Source organism: Dictyostelium discoideum (genome assembly GCF_000004695.1).
Source record: "Dictyostelium discoideum AX4 chromosome 6 chromosome, whole genome shotgun sequence".
Taxonomy (NCBI): domain Eukaryota; phylum Evosea; class Eumycetozoa; order Dictyosteliales; family Dictyosteliaceae; genus Dictyostelium; species Dictyostelium discoideum.
Genome location: NC_007092.3, coordinates 1228859 through 1248858, shown reverse-complemented (window position 1 = coordinate 1248858; position 20000 = coordinate 1228859). Strand labels below are relative to the sequence as shown.

The following is a 20000-nucleotide window of genomic DNA, read 5'->3' as shown; positions in this document are numbered from 1 at the left end:
TAAATTTTTAATTTCAAACAATTGTTTATAAAATTTTATTGTTTTGATAATTGTTTAGATATTGAAAAAAATAAAATAAAAAATAAAAAATAAAAAAAAGATAAAAAAATTGCCTCCTTTTTTTTTTTTTTTTTAAATTTTCATTTTTTTTTAATTTTTTTTTTTTTTTTTTTTTTTTTAAATTACCAAAACGTTTAGAAAGAATATAAATGTCAAACGAACCAACATCATCATTTTATGAATTAAGATTACCACCTTCTGATGGTATTTCATCAGTAAACTTTTGCCCAAACTCTGTAAATTTATTAGTAACATCATGGGATAGTGTAAGTATTTTTATTATTATTATTATTAATTATTAATTATTATTATTTTTAATTATTTTTATTTTTAATTATATTTATTTATTAATTAGATTTATTATAAATATTTTAGACAGTTAGATGTTATGATACACAAAATAATGTACAAAAATGGCAATATAATCATAAAGGACCAGTGATGGATGGATGTTTTCCAGAGAAGAATAAAGTATTTTCAGGAGATGTTTTTGGGAGTGTAAAACATTATGATCCAGTAGCAGGTGTTGAAAAAGAGGTAGGTAGTCATGAGGATGGTGTAAGATCAGTGGTTTATAATAGCGATACACAACAATTGTTTACAGGTGGTTGGGATCAACAATTGAAACTATGGGATATACGTAGTGACAAGATGGAGATATCCAATCACGACTTACAGTCGAAAATATTCACAATGGATGTCAGTCCAATTTCAAATATGTTGGTCATTGGCACTGCAGATAAATATGTAACCATATATGACACTCGTCAAATGGAAACACATTTACAAAAGAGGGAATCCTCAATTAAATATCAAACAAGATGTATACGTACTTTCACAGATGGCAAAGGATATGCATTGGCCTCGGTGGAGGGTCGTATTGCAATGGAATATTTCGACCCTTCCCCTGCGGTACAATCAAAGAAATACGCTTTCAAATGTCATCGTTTAACCGAATCTGGTGTAGATGTGGTTTATCCTGTAAATTGTATCGCTTTCAATCCCCATTATGGCACCTTTGCAACTGGTGGTTGCGATAAAAACGTTTTCTTCTGGGATGGTGCAAATCGTAAACGTTTACATGCTTTAAAAACTTATCCAACTTCAATCTCTTCAATGTCTTTCAATACTGATGGTAATATATTAGCTGTTGCTTCTTCTTATACTTTTGAAGAAGGTGAAAAAGAGTTTGTATTATTTATTTATTTATTTATTTATTAAAAATATTTATAATTATTATATTAATTTTTTAATTTTTTTTTTTTTTTTAGTCATCCACCTGATCAAATTTTTATTCATAATATTTTAAGTGAAAAAATTATAAAACCAATAAAATAAAAATTTAAAAATTGTAAAAAAGAATTAAAAAAAAAAATAAATAAATAAATTATTGGCTAAAATTAAATGTGTAAATATTGTCAAAGTGTAAAAATATCTTTTTTTAATTTTAGAATTTTTAAAAAAAAAAAAAAAAAAAAAGTTTTAATAATTTCACCCAACACCCACCCTCACCCCCCTTTTTTTTTTTTAATTTTTATTTTTTTTTAAATGTAAAATGTTATGGTTTAATGAATTCATGGTTGATATTAGGATTGACTAAATATTTTAATATTCCATGGAATCAAAAGAAATATTCTCCACGACCAGTAAATTTCTTTTTTTTTTAATTTTTTTAATTTTTTTTTTTCTTTTAATTTTTTTTTTTTTTTTTTAAGAATTTTTTTTTTTTTTTTTTTTCATTTTTTTTTAATTTAAACTTAAACCGAAACAAAAAAAAAATATAAAAATAATTTTAAAAAAAACATATGAACCCACGTTTTTTTCCTGTTTTTTTAAATATTTTCGCCCAAGTTCCAGCTGACACACAAATAATAATTTTTTTAATTGGATAAAAAATAAATATCTTTTCAGATTTTTTAAATTTTTTTACCCACTTTTTTTTTAAGACAATAAAATATTTCTAGCAATATTAATATTTAAGAATAAAAAATTTTAAATTACATATACAAAAAAAAAAAAAAAATTTGTACAATTTATTTTTAAAAATTTACCAAAGACGAAAACTTAAATTAAAAAAAAAATGGAATTAATAATAAATAAATATAATAAAGTAATGAAAATATTTAAAGATGCAAAGCCTGAAGTAGTTTATTTATTAGGTTGGACATTTCCAGTATTGGTATCTAATGTTTTAAATCAAGTTGTTTATTTATTAGTAAATATGATGTTTGCAGGTAGATTAGGTAAAGATGAACTTGCTGCAGTTTCTTTAGGTAATACGTGGGTATTTTGTACGAGTGCTTTTGTAGTTGGTACATTTAATGCTATGGATACTTATATTTCTCAAGCATTTGGTGCAAGTATGTTTTTTTATTTAATCATGGACTTATAATTTTAATTTTCCATTGTACTAATTAATATTTTTTAATAAAAAAAAAAAAAAAAAATAGAAAGTTATAAATTAATTGGATCAACAATTCAAAGAGCTACAACAACAGCAGTAATTTTTAGTTTTTTTATTAGTAAGTATAATTAATTTTAATTTTTATTATTATTATAAATTATAACAATATCTAAAAATTTTTTTTATTTTTTATTTTTTTATTTATTTTTAATTAAATTTTTTTTAGCAATACTTTGGTTTGTAACAGAACCGATTTTAATACTTATACATCAAGACCCAGAAGTTTCAAAATTAGCACAACGTTATATTTTGTAAATATTAATCTTTTAATTTTTTTTTTTTTTTTTTTTTTTTTTTTTTTTTTTTTTTTTTTTTTTGATTAAAATATTAACAAGATTTTATTTTATTTATTTATTTATTTTTTTTTTTTAGAGGTATGATACCAGGATTATGGTTTAGTGGAGCACTTTCAGTATTACAAAAATATCTTCAGGGTCAAGGTATTATGAATCCATCAATTGTTTGTGGTATAATTTTAAATATTTCAAATGCAATTTTCAATTTTATATTAGTTCATGGTTTAACAGATTCAGGTGGTATTGGTGTTATTGGAAGTTCAATATCTACATCAATTTCTAAAGGTATAGCAACAGGTTTATTAATTTTATGGATTTATAAATTTAAACTTCACAAAGATACATGGTTTGGATTTTCAATACCAGAACTTACTGGATGGAGTGGTCTTAAAGATTATCTTAGATTGGCGATTCCAGCAGGATTTCAAATGTTATTGGAAGGTACTGCATTCGAATTGTTAACTATTTTATCGGGTACATTTGGTTCCGTCCAATTGGACGGTCATTCAATTGCTATGAATTTCACATTGTTAACTTTTATGTTACCATTTAGTATATCGATTGCATTGTCAGTTAGAATTGGTCAATTACTAGGCTCAAAAGATGCAAAGAAAGCAAAGAGTGCAACCAATATTGGATTTTTCTTAACAATGTCAATTATGGTGTTAATTTCAATGACTCAATTTTTAACTAGACATTTAATCGGTGGTCTTTACACTGATGAAGTAGAGGTTCAACAGTTGGTAGCTAAAATTTTACCAATCTCTGCATTATTCCAATTTTTCGATGGTTTCCAAACAACTTGTCAAGGTATCATTAGAGGTACAGGTAAAAATAAAATTGGTGCACTTGTTAATTTCGGTGGATTCTATTTAGTTGGTGTACCATTCTCTTGTATATTTGGATTTGCTCTACATAAAGAAGTTGTTGGATTATGGTGGGGATTATGTTTAGGTTTAGGTTCAGTAGCAGTAATTCTTGGTTTTGTTATACTTAGAATTAATTGGGAAAAAGAAGTTGAAATAGCTTTAAAGAGAACTGAATCTTTACAAGGTTTCAGTCAATTAGATATTGAAATGATCATTGATGGTGCTGATAATCTTAATAATAATAATAGTATCGAAAATTATAATGATAAAAATAAATTATTGGAAAATAAATCAAAACATTACAAAAATGAAGAAGAAGAAGAAGATGATGATGATTTCAATAAAGGAGAATCAGTTGTAACTTTTGGTGATGCAATTTTAAATTCAAATTATTCAACACCAAGTGGGTATAATAGTAGTAATGGAAATAATAGTAGTGGTAATATAAGTGCGAGTAGTAGTACAGAAAAATTAGATCAACATTATAGTGTAAGAATTCAAAATAATGATACTAACATCAATAGTAATAATACTGACTCAATTGAAAATAATAATAATAATAATAATAATAATAATAATAATAATAATAATAATAATAATAATAATAATAATAATAAAAATAATAATAATAATAATAATATTAATAATAATAATAATACTGACTCAATTGAAAATAATAATAATAATAATAATGAAGAAGTGGTTCATAATATAAATCATAATCAATCAAAAAATGATTATATAATATTAAAAAAAAATGATGATAACGAAGATGATGATAATGATATAAACTATGCAATATTAAATTAATTATATTTTCCAAAATAAATAAATAAATAAATAAATAAATAAATAAATAAATAAATAAATAAATAAATAAATAATTTAATTATTAATTTATTATTAAATTATAAAATTTATTATTATATTATATTATTTTTTAACTCTACTTGATTTCGTTGAGGTTACAGATGTTGATGATTGTTTTCTTTTATTTGATTGTTGTTGTTGTGGTTGATCTAAATAATCATTGTCATCAATTTCAAAGTCAAAATTTTCATTTTCATCAACAGTATCATTGTCAATAACGAAATTAGTTGTATCAGTATCAAATTCAGAGTCATCACTTATAGTGTGAACATGTGGTGGATTACTACTAGACTTTGAAAAATAAGATGAAGTTTGAGTTGAATTAAATGGTATTTTTTGAAAACTACTTTTATCAAATGAATAAGGTGTATCAGAGAGAAAATCATTAATGGCTTGAATGATAGATTTACCATATCTATCAATTTTTTGAGATGGAAGACCTGTAAGACCTTTTAATTCTTTAATAGTTTTTGGTTTAACTCTAAGAATATCATCGATAGTATCACGTGAGAAGATATAGGTTTCTTGGATATTTTCAATTAAAGCAAGATCTTGACGAAGTTTTTCCAAACGAGCAACAAGATTAGCATCGGTTTTAGTGGTTTTATTTTGAATTATAACGAAATTAGTTGGGACTTCATCTTCTTCTTCTTCATCATCTTCATTATTTTTACTTGATTTCTTCTTTTTGGCGGCTGATACAGTTTTTTTGGCAGGTGTTGATCTAAATGATAGTGTTACATTCTTTTGATTTCTTAGTAAATTATCAGCATAACTCCCCACTGATAAATGAGAATAAGTTCCACCATAAGGATTTTGACTAATAGTTTCCTTTAGAATATTATCTCTAAGTAATTGATGTAATATTCTTTCAATTTCATGTTTTTGCCAATTCTTACCAATGCCATGTAAATTGGTAATTCCAGATTGTGCACACTTTTCTAAAACCTTTTTACCTTTTGAACCCTTGAAAATGTCAATGATTAAATTTGATGTATCTGAACCCAATGCTTTGATGGTTTTTACAAGATTTTTCGATTCTTCAGTGACATCCTTTCTAGTGGTTTCCAAAGTGCTTATACAATTATCACAGGTTTTTTTACATCCACTCTTTTCAAAATTTTCACCAAAGTAAGCCAATTGTAATTGACGTCTGCAATCGGTTTCATTCTCGCAATAGTTTACCATTTTATTCAAACTGTCTCTAGTTTCTCTAGTATTGTGGGAACTACCTTGACCACTTGTAAAACTATTTTGAATCAAGAGATCGTTTCTTAATTTATCAGCCCACGAAAAGTATAATAAGCAATGAGAAATACCACCATCACGACCAGCTCTACCACTCTCTTGATAGTAACCTTCCAATGATTTAGGAACTGAATGATGAATGACAAATCTAACGTCAGCTTTGTTAATACCCATACCAAATGCAATGGTTGCAACAATAACCTTAATTCTACCCTTTTGCCAATTAGCTTGAACTTTAGCTCTTTCATCATTCTCTAAACCCGCATGATAATGGGCTGCACTAATTTTCAATTCTCTTAATCTCTTTGCAACATTCTCACAATCATACTTTGAAATACAATAGACGATACCAGATTTATCAGGATAAGTTGAATGAATAAACTTGGACATGTCATCAACCACTTGTTTGGTTTTCTTTAAAACTTGATAAATTAAATTGGGTCTATTGAAACTTTGTTTGAAACAAACTGGATTTCTCATACTAAGATTGTAGATAACATCATTTCTAACTCTTTCTGTAGCTGTTGCTGTCAATGCAAGTATTGGTACCTTTGGGAATTTCCTTCTTAATATTGAGAGTTCTTTATAATCTGGACGAAAATCGTGACCCCATTGCGATACACAATGTGCTTCATCAATTACAATTCTTGAGAATAAACCCTTTTGATCTAGATTGGCCAATATCTCTATGAGTGAATCACTCTTTACAACTCTTTCAGGTGTTAAATATAGTAAACGAATCTTTGGTGAATTTGATCTAATATCTTTGTAGACATCAATGGCTGCATCTGATGAAACCGCACTACTTAATGCAGCGGCAGGGTATCCCAATGTCTCTAAAAATTCCACTTGATCATTAATCAATGAAATCAATGGTGAAATTACAATGGTAAGTCCCTTTTGATAAAGTGCTGGTATTTGATAACATAAACTTTTACCACCACCAGTTGGCATTAACACAAATGTATCATTTCCTTCCAATGTTGAATTAATAATTTCCCTTTGATTCTCTCTAAAAACATGAAAACCAAACATTGATCTATTTATATCTATAATCTTTTGACTCCATGGGAAATTACCTTTAAATCTACTATTATCACCATTAAAGTTTGCAACTGAAAAAACATTATTATTATTATTATTACTATTATTAAAAGAGTTTGTTGAAAAGTGATTGTTTGTAGGTTTTTGTTCATTAACTACAACATCTTCATCATCAAACATTGCACTATCGGTTCCATTTTCGTACCCACTATCAAAACCACTAAAACCATCATATTCATCTAAATCAATTATATCATTATCATAATTATTATTATTATCATTATTAGTTTTTGATGTTGTTGTTGTCGTTGTCGTTGTTGAGTGATGTGTATATTCATCGATATCATTTGGATAATAATTATCATCATCAAGTGATATATCAGATGTATAGTTTGGTGTTACTTTTGGAGGTTGAACGATTGTACTACTCTTAAATGTTGGTGATGTTGAATTACTATTATTACTATTATTACTATTATTATTAATATTATTCGTCGAGTTACTATTATATACTACATTATTGCTGTTACTATAATTATTACTAATATTATTATAATTATTACTACTATTATTATTATTATTATTATTATTATTATTATTATTATTATTATTATTATTATTATTATTATTATTATTATTATTATTTAAAGCGTTTTCAAGTAATTTAATTAATTCTTTTTTTGATTTTTTGATTTCTTGGAGTTCATCAGATATTCTTTGTTTCTCATCATCCGATGAACCTTTTTTTTGATTTTTCAAATTCTTTTTCTTTATTCCCAAATCATATAAATCTGATTTAATAGTTTTAACCAAATCTGAAGAGTTTTTATTTACAAAATTATATATATTACTGTTAATACTGTTTGTATTATTATTATTATTATTATTATAATTGTTATTATTATTTGTTGTTTTATTTACAATTGGTGAGTGAAATATTGCTGGAATCTTTTTGGTTGGTAATGAAGGTGTTATGGTTGGTGTTGTCTTTGATGATGATGGTGGTGGTGGTATATTATTAGTATCAACTATATCATCATCACCATCATCGTCATTTAAATGTAAAGATGAGTTTTTTCTAATCGGTCTTCTTTTTGTTATTAATGAATCATCAAACCCATTATCATCTTCATCAATTTCATTTTTTATATTTGAATTTGTAGTTGTAGTTGTAGCTGTATTCATAAATGTAGTCGTTATTTTTGAGTTTGTTATATTTGTATTTGTTGTGTTTGTATTTATATTTATATTTGAAGGTGATGTAGGATGTGTAGGTGAATTTAAAATAACATTTGGTGTTGATATTGGAGTTATTTTAGGAGGTAAATAAGTTACCTTTGGCACCACACCTGAAAATATATTTTTAATATCTTTACAACCAGTTGAAGCTATTGTTGATTTTTCATTAATTTCATCACAATCATCAAAAGTTGTGTTGTTGTTATTACCACAACCTCCATTTGTATTATTGGTTTGTATATTCGTATTTTCATTCGCTTTTGATACATCCAAAAAATCTGACAAAAGTTGATTATAATTACTTTTATCCATTTTATATTTTAAAAAAAATCCATTAATGACTTTGTATTTTAATATTGAAAATTATGTATCTCTTTGAAAAAAATAAAAATGAAAATAAAAATAAAAATAAAATAAAAAAATAATTTTTTTTTTTTTTTTTTTTTTTTTTCAAATAAATTTTTATTTTTCGAAGAAACGAATAAATTAGATGCCAAACAAAAAAGTTTGCAAAAAAAAAAAAAAAAAAAAAAAAAAAATAATATATAATTGTTTTGATATTTGATGCCTCAAAATTAATGGAAATTAGTAGAAAAAAAAAGGTACTAATTTCCATTAATTATAAAAAAAATATTTTTTGTGTTTTATTTTTATTTATTTTTATTTTTTTTTATTTTTTTTATTTTTTTTTTTTTTTTCGCAAAACTTTGCATCCAAATTTAATGACTTTTAATAAAAATTAAAAATTTATTTATTTTGGAAACTTACTTTTAATCTTTTTAAAGTAATATTAAAGAAATAATAATAAATTAACTTTTTTTTTTGTTACTTTTTTGATGATTCTATTTTATTTTATTTTTTTTTTATTTTTTTGAGTGTTTAAGAAATAAGAAACAATTTAATTTAATTTATTTTTTTTTTTTAAAATTTTGGTTTTTTTTATGTTTTTTTTTTAATATTTTTTTTAATTTTTTTCATTGGAACCCAAAAATTTGACAATAACAAATAAAAAAACAAAATACATATAATTTAAAATAATTTTTATTATTATTATTATTATTTAATTTTATATTATTTTGTAAAAACAAAAAAAAAAAAAAAAAAAAAAAAACAAAACAAAACAAAACCAAACAAAGCAAAACAAAGCAAATCAAAAATAGCGTCTTATAAAAAAACAAAACAAAACAAAACCAAACAAAGCAAATCAAAAATAGCGTCTTATAAAAAAAAATGTTTAATAGAAATAGTAATATTGAAAATTTAGAAAATAAATTAAGTGGTATTAATGAGAGTATAACAAATGGGAAATTAGACATTTCAAAAAAGAGTCAATTTTTCATTGACCAGTTAATGAAATTTGATACAAGTTCAAAACGATTAGATATAGTGGCATCATTTATCAGTAATAAAAAGTATTCAACATTTCAAGAATTAAAACAGTCATATCAAGATCAAATGTCAAGATCTATCTGTGGTAAAGTTTGGAACTCAGAGTCTCATATTTATAAATGTTTAGATTGTCAAATTGATGATAATTGGTATGTATATTAAGAAGCAATAATAATAAATAATAATAAAAATAAAATAAAATCAAACTAACATTTTTTATTATTATTATTATTTATTATTATCATTTATAACATACAGTGCAATTTGTATTGACTGTTTTGAGGAGGATAAACATGTTGGACATAGATATAGATTAATAGTTGGTTTTAATGGCTGTTGTGATTGTGGTGATTTTAGTGCGTGGAAAAAGGAGGGATGTTGTTCAGTGCATGTTAAACGTGAAGGTCAAGAGAAAGGTGATGATACTAAGGTGAAGCAACCATTGCCAGAGAGTACAGAGTTCATAATGATCGATATTTTTTTAACCAGAATATTAACGGATCTTTCAATCAATAGATATACTGTTACAACTGAGTCACTTTTAGATATTTTAAATAAATTCATTGATGTGTTGGGTGACGATTTCACACTACTAATAACGAATTTCATTTCAAAATTAAATCAATCACCATTAATCATAACATTACCTAAAAGAATCAGTAGCTCAGCATCGGTAATATTGCCAAAGACAACAACATCATCTTCCACAACAACCTATAAGGTGACATTGACAGAAAGACATATTTTTAATGGCCTAAGTCTATTCACAAGTAAGGGCATACCAACATTGGAGAAGTTTGTAATCTCATTATTTATCTCTACTGATTTCAGAGATACCTTGGCAATGTCAATAGCTGAAGCATTCTCTTGTCCAACTTATGATTCAAGTTTAACTGTACAATTATTCACTGTCGACAGTACCGCTTTAAAAATCGTTGAAACTGGTAAATTTAAATATATGCTTAATACTTTCCTTAGATCATTATTAAATGAAGAAGATGATAAAGATAAAATTATCCTTCTACGTGAAGGTGAGGTTATAGAACAGGTTTTAGAGGAAGATCACAATTATTATGATGATGATGATGACGAAGAGGAAGAGGAAGAGGGACAACAAGAAAATGAAAAAGAAGAAGAAAGAGTTGATAATGGTGTTAATCAAGAAGTTCAACAACAGCAACTAACACAACAACAAGAAGGTGCTGTTCCAATGTCAACTTCACCCCCACCCGTAAATAATAATAGTACAACAACATCAAATAAAACAAAACAAAATATATATCAAATATTAGATCCAAAGATGACTAAATTTGTAGCAAGATTATATTTTAAATCATTAATTTCAATAGCTTATATTTTAAAGACCAAATCAAGTTTCTTATGGTTAATTGATAATCCAACGTTATTGTATAAAAGTTTATTATCATTGGCTTTGGCTCAAGGTATGAATCCAAATACAAGATTAACAACTAGACATATAGAGTATGAAGATCAAACTTGGGTTCATTGTTTTTATTTTGAAATTTATCTTACAAAGTATATAACGCATGCAATTTTCGATCAATTTAAAGATAATGAAAAATTAATCACAAAGGAAAGTCAAATTGTTAACATAAGAGATTTCATATTCAATCATATTATTGACTATTATAAATATGAAAGTGTACATGAAGTTGGAGGTAATACTACTAGTAATAGTGATGTTAGTGGTTATAAAAATACTATAAGATTGCCTTTTAAAGAGAGCGATAGTGGTGATAAAGATATTATAAAATGGAAAATGGGTATTAGAGATACTGTTATTCCAGAATATAGAGTTTCAAAACAACCAGTTTCAATTCATATACCATTACATCGTGCATTTACAAGTGCCGTCTATTTTCAATCAATTAAATTTAATACAACACCAGAGGAAGTTTTAAAAATATTGTCAAAAAAAAATTCCATATATCAAAGTGTTTGTTCTGCTGTTATTGAACATGTATTTAGAGCATTTTCAATGTCATTCCAATTTTTGGCTGGTATGTGGGTTAGAAATGGTGATCCAATGAAGAATCAAATCGCAAATTATTTCCGTGTAAAAGATCAAAATAGTACAGTGGATTTATATTTGATGCAATATGTATCATTGGCAATGGAACCAAAGATTTTCTTTTCACAATTTTTAGATCGTTGTGAATTATGTTCTTGGTTTTATTTAGATGGTCATATTTTTATTGATGAACAAAATCAAACTTCAAAAAATAATAATAATAATAATAAAAATAATAGTAATAATAATAATAATAATAATAATAATAGTGGAATTAGTATAGTTAATGAAGTTACAAATAAATCACCATCTGTATCACCATTATCATCATTTACATCAGCTGTTCAATCAACATTTTCATCAACATTTTCATCAACTTCCTCTACACCTAATCATCAACATAAATCTGAATCTGATCGTGCAAATACTATTATAGCTGAAAACTTTTTAGAAACTATAATTTGGTTATTCACTGATAGAACAAAGTTGGCAAATTTAGAGGGATCAAACCAGTTGTTAAGAAAGGAGTTGATTCACATTCTTTCAGTTAAACCACAGAAATTTAGTGATATTTATTCAAAAGTTTCCAATCAATTTCAAGACTCATTGGAATTGGATTCTATCCTAAGGGATATTTCAACGTTTAGTAATGCAACGGGTACAGAAAGTGGTATCTATCAATTGAAACCTTCATCTTGGAATGAATGGGACTATTATTATCCATATCATAAAAAGACTGATCAACAGAAATCTGAAGAGAATTATGTAATTCAATGTAAACGTGAAAAGAAATCTTTGATTGAACAAAATACAAAACCAATAGTACCATTGGAGGAAGTTCTACCTGCTTTCACTGGAATCGAGCGAATACTTCAATGTGAAATACTTCATACAATTATTTTTGCAATCATTCATAATAGTTTAACTGGTTCTGTAAAATCATCGGAAACTCTATTATCAACCGCACTTCATCTTTTATATCTTGCAATTGATACTTATTATTTAAATAGTAAAAATCAAATATTTAAGAAATATGGTTTTCATAGAAGCACGATGGAGACGAAACCATATCCACTCCCACATTCAGAGAACCCAAGAACCTATAGATCACCTTTAGGTTTAGCTCATGATATTTTAGATATTGGATTTACACTTGATAATATTTTAAATAATATGGTTCAACCAATTAAACAAACAACTTCATTCATTTCTGTATTATCACCTCCAACAATTACTTTATTATCTTTATTAAAACAAATGCAATCAACACCAAAATTTGAAATACATTTTGGTTCAATTTCTAGAATTTTATCTCATCCGACCCTTGTACATAGTTTAAATATTAATAATGATAATAGTAGAAATAAACGTGAAATTCTTAATACTGCAGGTGATCAAACTGTTTATGCTAATCGAATTCGTAATACTCCAACCATTTCAACTACTCCAACCATTCCAACTACTTCAACTACTTCAACTACTTCAACTACTCCAACCATCCCAACCATCCCAACCACTCCAACCCTTCCAACTACTTCAACTACTTCAACTACTTCAACTATTCCAACTACCACTACTACCACTACTACCACCACTACCACTCCAATAACCACTTCAACTAATCCATTAAAAGAATCAACATCACCTGTATCATCACAAATGAAAGAGATTGCAATGAAAAGACAAAAAGAATTAATGAGATTAATGCAAGAACAACAAAAGAAATTCATGAAAACTAATGATATTGAAGATAAAAAATCAGAAAAAGATGAAAATGAATTTGACGGTGTAGATAATAAAAAAAAAATAAAGAATTCAACTGATGATATAATGCAAACAACAGGAGAGGTTGATATATTTAATTTTCAAATTTCTGATGAACAACAACAACAAGAAGAAGAAGAAATTGATTTTGGTTCATGTGCAATTTGTAGAGATGAATTAGATGTAACAAAGACACAACATCCATTTGGTTATGTTGCCTCATTACAAAAGAACTCTTTATTACCATACTGTCCATTATTAGTCAGTGATCCATTAATGTCAAATGAAGATAGAAGAAGAGCAAAATTAATTAAAAATTCATCATTGGAAGAAACCAAAGATATTGATCAAAATGCTCCATTGTATGTTGATGTTAATGATACAAATGGTTCATTCATTACATTTTGCTCTCATTTAATTCATATCAATTGTTTAAACACTTTGAATGATAACAGTGCTGGTGGAGTCTTAAGAAATCAAAACAGATTAAAGAATTTCTCTTGTCCAGTTTGTCGTCGTTCATCAAATATAATCGTTCCTTACTCAAAACAAAAAGTTTCATCATCAATTAGAACAAGAGTTAATTTTGATAATACTATTGAATCAATAAAGCAATCATTTAATAATTGGTTTACTCAAGTTTATAATGACTCTACTACTACTACTACTACAACAACAACTACTACAAGTGATCAAGTTTCTACTGAATTAAATGAATTGAATAAATCTTCTTCTTCATTATTATCTTCATCTTCTTCATCATCTATTACCAGTGGCACAAATAAAACAACAACAACTCAAGAATATGATCAATTTATAAAAACTGTTTATGATTCTACTACAATTCAAGATTTAAGTTTTTGATAAACTTCAAAATATGTGGAATTTTGTAAGTACTTATTATTTATATATATATGTTAACTATTTATATTTATATTAATTTAATAATTATTAGATTTGTTCATGTATTTCAGTTTATGAATTATCAAAAAGAAATAATGCAATAGATATAGTTTCATTTAATTTAATTAGACCAGCATTCCAAAATTTAATTAAAAAAACAGTTGAACAATCATCATTGGAAATTGAAAAGAGATTGATTGATTTGAAATCATTACTCAATATAATTTTTGATAGTAAATCAAAGGAATCTCATTCACCATCATTTATAAAATTAGATATGTTTGGTTTATTCATTAGATATTTCTTTATTAATGAATCATTAAAAAATAACAAAAAACAACAACAACAACAACCTCCATTGTTATATTTAATTTCATTATTTTTCATTGGTACTTTTATTCAATCAATTTTATTTGTATATGTAAGTTTTAATTATTTTTTAAAAAAAAAAAAATAATAATAATAATTTATTAATTTTTTTTTTTTTTTTTTTTTTTTTTTTTTTTTTTTTTTTTATTTAATTAATTTAGAAATTTAAAAATATAAATTCAATTTTAGAATTTTTAAATAGTAAAAATAGCTTTGATGAAATTGATGAACAAGTAAAGAGTATATGTTCAACTTATTTAAGAAAAGTATGCTTTTTATTATGTTGTATTGATCAATCATTAGATGTTTCCTGTCAAACAGGTAATATTGGAAAGATGGATTTTAAACGATTGTTAACATTTTTAAAGGAATCATCCGGATTGAATGTATCATTTGAAACGATATTATTCAATAATCAAGTTTTGAATGATATGATTAGCAAAGTTTGGTTACCATTTGCCAATGTAACCAAAGAGAATAATAATGGTGAAGAACCAACAATTTTATTGGATGAACAATCTTGTTTACCCTTAAGATCATGGAAAGAGTTATCAATAATTCCATTGCCAAATGATTATCATAAATACTTTTTAGAGTGCACAAGTAAGAAGAAATGCTCCAAGTGTGATGGAAAAAATGGTATTGTAAAGTTTGTTTGTCTTTTATGTGGTGAATTATTATGTTTAAAGGATTATTTCATTCATTCAAATTCAAATCAATCATTAAACACCGATATTCATCCAATTGGTGTTTACTTACTCTTAAATGAAACTTATATCATCATCAATATAGAAGGTAAAAGTAAACTTTGGGGAACCGTATATCTAGATGCTGAACATGGTGCTGAAGATTATGGTTTAAAAAGAGGTAAACCTTTAACACTTAATAATGAAAGATTAGGAAAATTAAAATCTGATATTATCACTTTATTAAATGTTCATAGTTTACAAACTGTATTCATTAAAAATTTTGAATAAATTAATTTTATACATATATTTTTAAAAATAGAAAAAAATAATAATTTTTTTTTTTTTTTTTTTTTTTTTTTCTAAACCCAATCATATCATTAATCGTTTGAGATTGTTAAAAAAAAAAAAAAAAAAAAAAAAAAAAATTAAAATAAAATAAAATAAATAAATAAATAATAGTTAGGTTATGTTCTTTTTAAAATAAAAAAGGATTGTAAAATATAATATATATATTTTACATTTTTGTTGTAAAAAAAAAATCATACATCATCATTTTTTTTTTTTTTTTTTTTTTTATTTTTACAAGATGTATGATAATAACAATTCATTTATATTCAAATTGAAAATGAATGAATTGTTATTATTGATGATTCAAAGTTTCTAGTCTTTCCTGAAATTAGAAATTGAATTGTTTGAGCGAGTTTAAAAAATGGACGGGTTGCTTTTCGGACTGATTCAAAATTTACATTACATTATTTTATTTTATTTTATTGTTATTATTTAAAAAGTGAGTAATAATATTATGTATTTTCGGTAAATTATTAAATAATCAAGTCACCTTCAATCTAAATAAACACAAAATTTTTTAAATTATAAAATAAATTTTTTTTTTTTTTTTTTTTTTTTCATTTTTAATTTTTTTTTTTTTTTTCACAAAATTTATATAAATTTATTTAATAATCCACAAAGAGAAAAATACCTATAAAAAAAAGAAAAAAAAAAAAACCATTTATTTATAATAATAATAAAAAATATAATAATAATAATAATAATAATAATAATATTATAATAATAATAATAATAGAATGGTTAGGATAAATAAATATAAACATAAACATGATGGAACAGATGAATTTTTTGAAATTACAGATTATACACAAGCATCATCATGGGAGAATTTAATTGCAAAATTAGAAGAGGTTATTTCATCAAGTTGTGAAAATCGTAAATCATCATTTGATCATTCTTTTCAATTTAATAATACAAATTTTCAATTAGTTTATATATCACCAATTAATACTTTATCATTAAGTAAACAAGAAATTTCTAAAATTTCAAAATTAAAATATAATGGTAACTATTTTTTTTTTAAAAAAAAAATAAAAAAATAAAAAAATAAAATTAATTCTTTTATATTTATTACTAATGAATTAATTGATTTAAATAGGATTTATGAATGCAAAAAATGATTTTCAATATAAATTTATAAATAATGATAATAAAGAAAATAATAATAATAATAACAATAGTACAAGTAATAATAATAATAATAATAATATTTATCAAGTTGAAAATTTTTTAAATTGGTTTGGAATTCAAGAATATTTTTTAATGTTAGCAATGAGAGATAATGGACCAAATGTTACGGATTTGTCTACTATTATGTCAGCATTTTCAATAGCATTACATAATTGTAATTGTTATTTACCAGCATTTGTTGGATTCGATGAAAAGAGATATGAGAATTTCTTAGGTTATATGTATGCTCCAATCAGTAGTAGATCAATTGATAATGAAGATCATTTCTTTGTAAAATTTGCAACTGAATCAATAGTTTTATCAACGTTAACTTCGAATCAAAACATTTCGGAATCATTTGAAAAACAATTACGTATATTCTATTCAAAGATTTCCGTTGACCTAGATGATAGAAATTGGGATCAATTCTTAGCATTATCAACAACTTCAACAAAGTATACTTATATTAAAGGTAATTTCGATGATTTGCAATGGAAACAAAGTAGTAATAATAGTAATTTAAAAAATAATAATAAAAATAATAATAATAAAAATAATAGACAAATTAATAATAATAATAATTCATCAATTGGTGATGAGGATGAAAATGATGATGAAGAAAATCAAAGAATTAAAAATTCAAATAATGGTGGTGGTGGTGGTGGTGGTGGTGGTGGTGGTGGTGGTGATGGTAGTGGTGGTAATAGTGATGGTGATATATTTAAATGGGGATATCCAATGGATCCAATTAATGAATTACATTGGTGTGTTATGTGCCCACCAATAAAGAGTACTCATATATGGAGAATGATTTTCAATCAATTCAAACACCAAAGAGTTGGTTCATTAAAGTTGTATTTAGAAAACCTCATAATAGTTTATTTCAATTATCAATTGGTGTTATCAATGTATTCACATCCTATGTCGAAGCTATTAAATCATCTAATCAATCTATTCAACAAATTTTATCAGATTATAATTTATATAAATCAAATTCGTCTTCACCAATTACGACAACAACAACAACTACTACTAATTATCAACAACAACATTATAAACAAAATTTAGATCAACAACAACACCAACAACACCAACAACAACAACAACAACAACAATATGAAGATACTAGTATTTTAAAAACTATGGGTACATTTACAAAATCATTAGCATCATCATTAAGTTCACCATTAATACCAACTCCAAAGGAATTGGATATGCTTTTACATGATTTATTCTTTGAAACTAAAGATCCATCTGATATTTATCATTTTAATAATATTCCTGAAGAAGAATTAAATCAATCACCATTACCAAATAAAGTATGTATAAAATTAAATACAATAATAATGATAATAATATTTATTAATTTATTCTTTTTTTTTAATAAAGAATTCTAGAATTAAAAGATCACCAATTGATTCATTATTTTTTTCATTTTCAATAATGTGTTTAAATATTCAAAGTTTAGTTGGTATTTTATTATTTTGGAATGAATTTGTTGAAGAGATTAAATGGCATTGGGAACATCAAATTTTAATACCAAGAACATTTTCATCCTCTCATATTAGTGTTAATAATTGTTTAATATTTCAAAAGTTACAAATGATAAATTATTGTATAAAGAGAAAACAAGAATATGATCATATTTTTCAATCGAATGAAAATCTTGAAAACAATAATAATCAAAAACAACAACAACAATCACAAAATAATAATAATAATAACCAAGATGGTTGGGATGATGATGATGATGATATTATTCCAGTAATTGATGATGAAAAAGAACAAGATGGTTGGGATGATTTTGAAGATCCATTAGAAGGTTTAGATGACGACGACAACAACAACAACAATAATAATAATAAGAAAGAAGAAGAAGAAGGAGAAGAAATTGAATTAAAATATAGTGGTGGTGGTAATATAAAGAAACTAAATGGTCAATATTTATTATATCATGATAAAGAGATTATAATACCAGAGACTCAAGAATTTGGACCAATGACTGATGATATGGTACAAGATCAATTGAATGAAATGAGTGATATTAATATATCACAAGAGAAAAGAATTGAAATGCAAACAGTTTCATTATTATCCGATATGCAATCATTTAAATACTTTAATCCTGGTTCTGTATTTGAAGATTTCATAAGATGGCATTCAAATACTGATTGGATTACAAAACCCTCTGAAATTGAATCAATTGAAAAAAGATTATTACAAGAAAAACAAAATAAACAAAAAGAAAATCAAGTTAATAATAATAATAATAATAATAATAATAATAATAATAATAATAATAATAATAGTGACGAAGATATTGTAGTTGTTGATAATAATAATAATGATGATAATGATGATGATGATGATGATGATGATGATGATGATGATGATGATGATGATTTAATTAAACCAATTATTGAAACAACATTAAATGATGAATTAATTCAAATAATTGATAAATTTGATGAATCAAAAGGTATAGAAAGAAAGAGTGGATTTGGTAGAGATGGTTGTCTTAGTCTTAGAATGGCTGGTAATCATACAATTTGGAGAAAAACTTGGATAAAATCAAAACCACTACCAATTTCAAAACAAAAACAATTATTTGATCATACAAAACAAGCCATAAAATCTTTAAATTATTTAGAATCAGTTTCACCTTCTGATTTAGTTCATCAGTAAGTATTAAAAATAATAATTATAATAATAATAATAATAATATTAAAACACATTTTATTTTTTTTTTTTTTATCATATTAACCCTATTTTAATTTCTATAAAGAATAATGTCAGTAATTTTAACAAGTATTACAACAATCTTTTCAAATGAAAAAGCAAAGAGTAATTTCTCAAGTGAATATTGTCTTGGTATTGATTTCCAACCATTGAAACAATTGGTTGAAAAGTTCTTTGATACTGTCAATTCTATTTGGCCATCACAAATACCACATTATGAATCTATTAAAACTAAAGATTTCGATCCAATCTTTAAGAATTTACAAGATATTGAAAATAGTTATTCAAAATTAATCTCTTTAAAAACTAAAGTATGTATTATTATTAAAATAAATAAATAAATAAAATATTAACTTTTTTTATTTGTTTTTATTTTTTTTTAATTTAGTTTTCAAAATTAGATAGAGTAATTTTTAATTTATATAGAGATGGATATAGTGATATATTAGATAAAGAATTTGAATCAATTTCATATTTATTCTTTAATGAATTGGATGATTATGAATA

At 24.5% G+C, this 20000-nt stretch overlaps 6 protein-coding genes across 6 annotated transcripts in view; 5 read left to right on the top strand and 1 right to left on the bottom strand.

The window, feature by feature from the left end:
• Positions 1–209: 209 nt before the first annotated feature.
• Positions 210–1398, top strand: bub3 (WD40 repeat-containing protein; the record flags this gene model as incomplete). Its single annotated transcript, XM_629849.1, has 3 exons — positions 210–326; positions 436–1247; positions 1332–1398. 3 exons carry the CDS (start codon positions 210–212, stop codon positions 1396–1398), a joined length of 996 nt encoding a protein of 331 aa, XP_629851.1.
• Positions 1399–2173: 775 nt separating this feature from the next.
• On the top strand, positions 2174–4499 carry DDB_G0292132 (multi antimicrobial extrusion family protein; the record flags this gene model as incomplete). Its single annotated transcript, XM_629848.1, has 4 exons — positions 2174–2420; positions 2511–2582; positions 2691–2775; positions 2897–4499. The coding sequence occupies 4 exons, from the start codon at positions 2174–2176 to the stop codon at positions 4497–4499; spliced, it is 2007 nt and encodes a 668-aa protein (XP_629850.1).
• A 123-nt stretch (positions 4500–4622) lies between these two features.
• blm (ATP-dependent DNA helicase RecQ family protein) lies at positions 4623–8402 on the bottom strand (the record flags this gene model as incomplete). The annotated part of the gene is made up of 1 exon (XM_629847.1): positions 4623–8402. The coding sequence occupies one exon, from the start codon at positions 8400–8402 to the stop codon at positions 4623–4625; it is 3780 nt and encodes a 1259-aa protein (XP_629849.1).
• A 918-nt stretch (positions 8403–9320) lies between these two features.
• Positions 9321–14139, top strand: DDB_G0292128 (hypothetical protein; the record flags this gene model as incomplete). Its single annotated transcript, XM_629846.1, has 2 exons — positions 9321–9628; positions 9738–14139. 2 exons carry the CDS (start codon positions 9321–9323, stop codon positions 14137–14139), a joined length of 4710 nt encoding a protein of 1569 aa, XP_629848.1.
• A 50-nt stretch (positions 14140–14189) lies between these two features.
• DDB_G0292126 (hypothetical protein) lies at positions 14190–15524 on the top strand (the record flags this gene model as incomplete). The annotated part of the gene is made up of 3 exons (XM_629845.1): positions 14190–14248; positions 14308–14599; positions 14709–15524. The coding sequence occupies 3 exons, from the start codon at positions 14190–14192 to the stop codon at positions 15522–15524; spliced, it is 1167 nt and encodes a 388-aa protein (XP_629847.1).
• Positions 15525–16321: 797 nt separating this feature from the next.
• Positions 16322–20000, top strand: part of DDB_G0292124 (hypothetical protein) — a gene marked incomplete at both ends in the record, with an annotated part of 3860 nt that continues 181 nt past the window's right edge. The window contains 6 exons of the mRNA XM_629844.1: positions 16322–16589; positions 16684–17608; positions 17632–18073; positions 18144–19435; positions 19540–19804; positions 19882–20000. The exon at positions 19882–20000 is cut by the window's right edge and continues 181 nt beyond it. Coding sequence (XP_629846.1) covers positions 16322–16589; positions 16684–17608; positions 17632–18073; positions 18144–19435; positions 19540–19804; positions 19882–20000 — 3311 coding nt within the window. The remainder of the gene's footprint in view (positions 16590–16683; positions 17609–17631; positions 18074–18143; positions 19436–19539; positions 19805–19881) is intronic.